Here is an 8,152-nt window from a genome sequence, read left to right on the forward strand (position 1 = left end):
AAAAAAGGAAAGAACTCGAGAATACTACAAATAATTTTGATTCAAACTCTTTAGCGATGATGATATGGAACTAAATTAATTCTCCAAAAAATACTATATAAAAGTAATAACACTTTTATTCTCTGAAAGTTTTACTGAAATCATAACTTAAAATATTCACTGTATGCCTCAAAGGGTCTAAATGAAGACAATACAGCCTCGATATTGACTACACAGCTGCTTGCACGATTAGACAAAAATGAATTATCGAATGATTGATTTAATTGAATATAAAGTTCTACTAATATTTTCCCAGCTGTTGCTAGTTCCTTAAACCTAAATGCTTGCTTTTTAGTTGCGACCAAACTGGGGTTCGGATTTCGTGATATATTGAGAAGAAAATTGTGGTAGTTATTTTAAGAATAAAATGGTTTTCATTTTCTAAATTATCTTTGTTTGCCAAGGGTTTTGGCGTAGGCAGCATGAGCGTTGAATTTACTTACTGAAATTGGAGAAAGCACGTAATGGCCTTTATTATATAAACACGAGTGTTTTACTGGTACGCCACTCAAAATTCATACGAGATCACATCCGGGACTCGGGTGGCGTTCCATATCCTTCCCAGTGAAAATATCAAGTTGAACACTCGAAGAGATATTCCATATCTACGCGCGCCCATGTATTATCCTCTATAGATACATTTGCAGAGAGAATTTTTTTAAAAAAAATTCCGCTGGAGGTTTGGTCTTCGGGATTTTAAAATTTTAAAATAAGCAATCTATGGGACATCTGAAGAAGGTGAGAAATTCTTAGTGAAAAACTGACGGTGAAGTGAGGCGACGACAAAAAGCGTGTTTGAATTTTCAAAACTTAATTTCGGACTGAATTTAAAAACCGTTTTAAAAAAATTGTCTTAACCAAGCGCGCAGTCTTATTTTGTAAAACGTTCTCAAACTACCGTATTTGATTATCATTGAATAAAAATTTTCCGCTGGTCGAAAACAGACTTTAAAGAACTGAATTTAGTCGTAAATTATTATCTTTGTTTCCAGAGTCTCTAAGACTCGTTATAGTTGTTTAGTTGCGTAAATCGTAACTCTGAAGCAGCTTTCCAGGAATACGCAAATAATGAAAATAAAGACGGTTCTTCAACATCCAAGTTCGGCACTGTGTAATACTTCACATCTTATTAAGCAATGGAATTTCAAGTGTGAACCGTGTTTAGTAGATGTGTCTCAATAAAGAATTGGTTGATACTTAGCGTGCGTATATTGAGTTATGGTGCACGCGGAAAGTTTGGAGAGCACGAGAGATGTGTAAGAGTTGCTCGAGGCCGAGCCTCGAACAACGTGCTCTCCGAACTTCGCCAGTGCATCCATAACTCGATATACGCAAACTGAAATGCATGAACCTGTTGTTATACAACATGGCGACAACAACTTAGGCGATTAATTAAACATGTTTTATTGGTGATTGACTAGAAAGTTTTCACAATTCACGGTGATGAAGAAAATAGAGGATCCTATTCCTTGGTTAAAAACATGCCACAACTAGTTGAGCAACCGTTGAACGAAAACACTTCATCTGGTTTCTAAAGTTGTCAATTATAATTCGCTACTTCGAATAATAAATATACTGGCAAACAAAGTCAAAATTCTCAATGAAAATGTAGAAAAAAAGAGTCAAAATACTCAAGTTTTAGTAGAACTCTTAGCTTGACAAAAGTCAAAGGTTCGAAGTAGGGTTTGGATTGTTCAGAATGATGTTCACATTGCCGAAACTTGAGCAAAAGGAACTCGCAGCTAAACAAGACGGAAATTTTGCATCATAAATGAAACTGCACACGTTCGCGTCATGTTATTTAGGCACGACCGTGCGTAAACAAAGATTTTTACCTTGATGGCTCAATAGAAATTAGGTAGGACTAGCGTACACCATTTTCTCTTGCGAGCGCGCTATGTTTTAAAGCACTGACGTAATTGATCTCGACGAGCTGCCATCCAAACGTTCACTTTTTGCCTTTTTTCAACCCAAGCCTCATCGGTTAAGTGATTTTTAGAAATTAAACAGTTTGGTTCAAATTTTCCACGCACGTACGGGATTTTAGCTAACAGCAAGCGTCGTCATGAGTTTCTTTTTTGGCCCCTATTGAAACTGCGTTTTTTCATATTGATTAAAACTTCTAGCCCCTGCGTCATCTTTAAATTAGTTGCTCATCATTAAAAAAGGAAGATATTATTATTATTATTATTATTATTATTATTATTATTATTATTTCTTTGGTTCAAGCAAAGTCTCTTTACCTGGTGTAGTGTATCAAACCTGAGATATATAAAGATGCAATTATGGAGTCTGTTGGTGTCTTAAGACAAACATATTTAGAAAATGGTTTCCTTGGTCTCTTCCGCGGAAACAGTGCAATAATGGCACGGATCATTCCTTATGCTTCTCTGCAGCTTACAGCGCATGAACTGTTTAAACAGTTGCTTAGAAAGGATGACAAGAAAGGGTTAAGCTGCTCTTACTATTAGCATGAATAGGGATTTTTCAATCTGATAGCATTTATTACAGGCCCTAATTGTGTTGCAAGCCCAGCATCTCATTCCAAGTAATTTGGACAGTCCATGCACTACAGAATCAACAAGTAACACAATCACATCCTTGTCCAGTTTGGAAATAATTGAATTAAAAAATAAATTCCTCTTACAGCCAAATTGGACTTGGCCTACAGCCTTGTCCAATTTTAGCTGTCCTTGGAATATTTTTCATCCAATTATTTCCAAATTGGACAGCATGTAGTGCTATTGTGTATACTCCTGTGGCAAGATAGTTTGAGGCTCTAAAGGGAAAGTAAACTTGTAAGCAAGAAAAAATAACAAAACAAAACAAAAAAAAACAACAACAATCAGATTGTCCTCTCTCCTTTGATTTTATGATTTCAAGTTCACCTACCTGTACATGTGTATATTTTGCCTGTTGACTAAAATCTGACAGCTTTCAACAGGCTATTATAATTGTTACTAATTATGTACACTGTAACAGCTCAGACAAGAAACATTTACACTGACTATGTGTAGCTGAAGTACAGCCAAACTGTATTCAAGAACACCTACAGCTGTAGTGAGCCAAATCCCTATGAAAGATATTTGGAAAAAAAAATTAAATAATTGATAGCATGCATGCTTATTGCCATCTAAGATAGTACATCTATTTTAGAGTTGAAGTTGGTGTAAACGCAGTTGATAAATTATTAGGTGTTCACAATTTAGATCTACACACTGTATGTGAAATACGAAATCATGAACCCTGAGCTAACGACACAATCTTCACCAGAAGAGTGTGGAGTTATAATTACTTTTAAATTATATGAACACCACGAGTAGCTTTGTTTGAACAAATACTCTGTACTCAAACATCACAAAGGACAATTGAATGACAGAAAATTAAAATCAGCATATACATTATTGAAAATATTTATCCAAAAATAAGGTCGCATAGAACATTTCAAATTTGAGGGGTTTAATTCCTCCTCTTTCGATCTCCTACACTGACACAGTGCTTTTCCTCTAATTGATACAACATGTTTTCTTAATTTTCTTCTGCGAGCACATTAACAACTGTTCTTTATGTAACTAATCTGTCCATTTGTGTTATATTTCAGAGCATTGCCTCCAGTGCGTCGATTTGTAGCTGGATCTTTAGCAGGCATTACAGCTGCGTCATTCACCTACCCTTTAGATATGATTCGGGCTAGATTGGCTATCACACAGAAAAACAGGTAATTATTTTTATCAATAAACTTAAAATAATTTATAACGATTAAAAACCATCTGTTTTACAGTAGGAACAAGGCAATCCCAGAGCCCACTTCAAGCCTGTATATAAAAACACCATCAGCACACAGGAAACTGTTACAATCAATCAATGATAAGGTCTTTTTGAAGTCCAGTTCTTCCAGTTAAACCAAACTCTTAACTGGATAGTCTAGGGAACAGGCGAGTGGAAAACTGGGAAATAAGAAGGTGGGAATTCTACAGGAGGCGGAAGGACTGAAGAGAAGGTGGGTAAAGCAAATTCCAAGGTGCTAGAAACTATGAAAAGTGCAAAGAATTTTCTATTATTGCAATAAAGAAGTACCAAAGGTTGGGAGCTTGAAGGGAGCCTTAGGACCCTCGCCCCCACCCTCCTTCCCCGTTCCCCTCTACCTCCCCTAGTCAAGGTGAGTTGAATGGCGCTAGTCTCTAGATTTGTTAAAAAAAGACAGAGGAAGCTGCTATAGGCTGGACTGCAAGGATTATGATGTACATGTATTTGGTGAAACTTATCTCTGAGTTCTCAACGTGTTAATGGTTTTGTAACTGTTTTTTTTTTTAAATTTCATTAGGTACACTGGACTGAATATTGTCACCAAAATCTACAGAGAAGAAGGGTGTTCGGCCTATTACAGAGGGTTGCTCCCCAACTTGATGGGAATAATGCCTTATGCTGGCATAAGCTTCTTTACGTATGAAACACTTAAAAAACTGTACTCTGACTACTTCCATCAGAAAAAACTCAACCCACTTCACAGACTTTTATTTGGCGCATGTGCTGGGCTCTTTGGCCAATCTGCCACATACCCACTGAATATGATTCGTCGGCGAATGCAGACTGATGGGATTTCTGGGCCTTCAAGGCCAGAGTATCGCAAAATGTGGACTACAGCGAAGTATGTTTATGCGACGGAAGGATTGAGAAAGGGCTTGTACAAGGGACTCGGCATGAATTGGGTCAAGGGACCCATCGCTGTTGGAATAAGTTTTACAACGTTTGATCTGTTGCACGGTTTTTTCCAGAGGCATTACATTCAAGCAGAGACTGGTTGAGGAGGAAACAAATAAGCTTGCCCCCCCCCCCCCCTCCCCCACCCCGCCAAAAAAAAAAAAAAAAATCACTCGGTACACTGCAACCGATCTCTGTCTAAAGAAGCTCATTTACGTTATTTGGAGTTATTTTGGCCACGTACAAGTTTACCCTTAAATGGAAGGAAACCTGAAAATAGTAGTTTGCTACTGATAGAAAAACACCAAAGAGATAACTAATAAGCCTTAAAGAAACAAGGATAGCTTGGGATAGAAATGGTTAACGCGGATTAATCACAAACCACAAACTTAAAAAATTTAGGCTAAATGTACTTTTCCAGATATGCAAACCGTGACGTAGCTTCTTTAAACGGGCTAAAGTAGGTAGAAATTGTCCGCAATAAGCAGGTCTCACATAAAGGTTGTTTGCACCGTGTCTGATAATTGTTTTCAGTGTCAGTGCTATTGCTATTGCAGGAGACGAATACAGCTCAAAAACGGGCTGTTATTGCAGTTGTACTAGCTATGTAGTTCTTGTTGTTTTAGACCCGTTTTTATCTTAGTGTCGAAAGTAACTCGCGCTTGCATGGTTTTGTTAGCTGCTTTGATTACTTTTTCAGGCCTGTTGGTATAAATGTGGTCGAGAAGAGACGAGGTGTGATCTGTTATTTGTTTTGTTAATTAACTTTAAACCTCGCAGGAGTTACATAACCCAGAATTGTCATGGAATCTATTAATATTCGTTTTCGTTTTAAACCGCGTGTGTTGTAATTTTCTTGTCAGTTACAGTTTAGTCGTTGTGTATTAAAGGTCGTTTCCTAAATTGGCGTCGTTTTGCGTTTGAAGAACACACCAGTTGGCGACGAGGATGCCGGATACACCGGGAGGATCAGCGCAGCCTAGCATCGTGGTATATCCATCGTGTTTAGGGCGTATGGAAGAGTTCACGCCGGGCAGCGATTGGAAACATTATGTGGAGCGACTCGAAATGTTCTTCGAAGTTAACAGTGTGCTGACATAGAAGCGTGTACCGAGCATACTTATCTTGATGGGTAGTAAAATGTATGCTTTGTTGAGGTCCATTTCAGCGCCGAGGAAACCGAAAGAATTAAATTTCACAGAAATCGTGGATACTCTGGCACAGCATGTGGATCCAAAACCGATAATTATCGCAGAAAGATGCAAGTTCCATAAAGCCGAACAGGAAGAGTTGGAAACTGTTAGGCAGTACCTCGCCAAGTTACAAAAGTTACCGGAGACCTGCGAATTAGGCCCATATCGCGAGGAAGCCATTCGAGACCGGTTTGTTTGTGGTTTGCGTCCACAGCCGATTCAAAGCAAGTTACTAGCTGAAGCGACGTTGACACCCGGGGGTACCTTGGGAATTTCTGGGTAGGGATGTGCCGCTGGGACCCTGGAACCCTTAGCCTAAACAAGAGCTAGTTCAGCTGAATTTTGCTACCCTATACCAGAGTAAACTCCACAAATCCCCCCATCTATCGACACTGTGGAGGCTTATTTGCGTAAATTTAAACTTACCGATTTGATTTTTTTTATATTTTTGAATGGCAATTCCTGGTTTCTCAGTCTAGATAAAATCTTCAACTAACTGGCCAGTTTCGCGAAAAATGATACACTATTCTAAGGTAAAGGTAAGTTAAGGCAAATTTATTTTGAGTCGTAAACGTGGGGAGTGGTTGCCTAATCTCCCGACCTAGGGGCTCATGACAAAAACGCACGACTATCTAAAATAACGTTACTACTTAAAATTACTATACACGCTAAGATGAATTCAGAATTAAAACATAAAATAATCCTAAGAGCACGACTATTCTAGACCCAAATGCTCTGATTTATATACCCTATTCTAGAATAAACTGCTTGAAAACCATACCCTTCACAGCGGCACATACCTATATAGCCCATATATGACAGTACCTCCCCCTCCAGGCGTTGACATTACAAACCGCGGTGGAGAAAGCCTGTGCTAGTGAGTTAACGGAAAAGGAAGCCTCAGGATTTCATGGCTGTTCCCATGATGTTGAGAGAGTGGAGGGAGCTTTTTCCGAATGTTTCAGGTGTAATAAAACCAATCATTCTCCGGAAAAATGTTTTCTTCGGAAAGCACAGTGTCATGTGGATGCCAGAAGTTTGGCCACATGGTAACCAAGTGTCCGGAGAAGTGTGCACCGAAAGCCAAGGGAGGAGAAAGTAAGAAAAATAGGAAGAAGAAGAAAAGGAAACCCGGTGCATTCTATAGCGTTGAAGAAACGGTAACGATGGCTGAACCAGTGGATAAAACCGCCTGGCCTATGTTTACCGTAGTCGATTCTCAGGGAAGATGCAAAGAATTGATCGTGCCAGTACTGATTGATGGAAAGTTAGTGGACCTGGAGCTGGATACTGGTGCCTCTGTGACGATCATTCCGAACCATATTTGGTCTGGTGTATTGGCAGCGAAGTCTTTGCAGCAAACTGACGTGAAACTGAAGAGTTATTCCGGGCATGGAATCCCAGTTCTTGGGGAGGCCAAAGTCCGGGTGTCGTATGGTGATCAACAAGACTGCCTTCCAGTTATTGTCACTGCCGGTGATGGTCCAGCACTTGTGAGACGAAATTGGTCGTCCGTTCGTAGACTTGACTGGAAGCAGATCAAGCAGATTTCCCTGGAAGCGTGCGACTGGTTTCTAAGTACGTATCACTGCTTGATGGGGGCCTGGGCACAATCGAGGGAGTGACCGCTCATCTCAAGCTCAAGGAAAATGCCACCCGGCATTTCTTTAAGCCCGGACCGGTTCCCTTTGCCTTGAAAGGGAGAATTGCAGAAGAGCTTAAGAGGTTGGAAAGAATCGGTGTATTGGAGAAGGTAGAATTCTCTGATTGGTGGTCGGAGTTTCTCCAAACTAGATTTGTCCTCAGCATATCAACAAGTGTTGTTAGATGAAGAATCCAGGAAGTATGTCACAAATAATACTCAATTGGGACTTTTCCGTTATACGCGCATACCGTTTGGAGTGGCAGCAGGTCCAGCCATTTCTCAGCAAACAATGGCCTCTATATTGAGTGGCCTTAATGGAGTTGGTGGTATCCTGGATGACTTAATCGTAACTGGTCCAGACGACAAAGAGCATCTTCGCAATCTGGAAAACACTCTCAAACGTTTGGACAGCAGGGTTGTGAAATTGAAAAAGCCGAAGTGCGTGTTTATGAAGCCTTCAGTTGAGTATTTCACGTTCGTGGTGGACCGGCATGGAATTCATCTTTCACCACGCAAGGTACAAACCATCCAAGAAGTTCCAGAGCCGCAGAATGCGACGGAACTGAAATCTTTC

The 8,152-nt window shown here is 39.7% G+C and overlaps 1 protein-coding gene across 1 annotated transcript; it reads left to right on the forward strand.

Annotated features, from left to right (window-relative positions):
- The first annotated feature begins 900 nt into the window (after window positions 1–900).
- Window positions 901–4,867, forward strand: LOC145479784 (mitochondrial coenzyme A transporter SLC25A42-like). Its single transcript, XM_081458234.1, has 3 exons — window positions 901–2,488; window positions 3,641–3,757; window positions 4,364–4,867. The coding sequence occupies exons 1-3, from the start codon at window positions 2,325–2,327 to the stop codon at window positions 4,842–4,844; spliced, it is 762 nt and encodes a 253-aa protein (XP_081314360.1). The 5' UTR covers window positions 901–2,324; the 3' UTR covers window positions 4,845–4,867.
- Window positions 4,868–8,152: the final 3,285 nt, after the last annotated feature.

The sequence above is a fragment of the Orbicella franksi genome, chromosome 2 (genome assembly GCF_964199315.1).
Source record: "Orbicella franksi chromosome 2, jaOrbFran1.1, whole genome shotgun sequence".
In the NCBI taxonomy this organism is placed as follows: Eukaryota; Metazoa; Cnidaria; class Anthozoa; order Scleractinia; family Merulinidae; genus Orbicella; species Orbicella franksi.

Excerpts from the sequence above, each read along its gene's own strand:
- LOC145479784 (XM_081458234.1), top strand. The coding sequence starts at position 2,325 with ATGGAGTCTGTTGGTGTCTTAAGACAAACATATTTAGAAAATGGTTTC. Across the intron at positions 2,489-3,640 it reads AGAAAGGATGACAAGAAAGG|AGCATTGCCTCCAGTGCGTC; the intron begins GTTAAGCTGCTC and ends GTTATATTTCAG. Across the intron at positions 3,758-4,363 it reads GCTATCACACAGAAAAACAG|GTACACTGGACTGAATATTG; the intron begins GTAATTATTTTT and ends AAATTTCATTAG.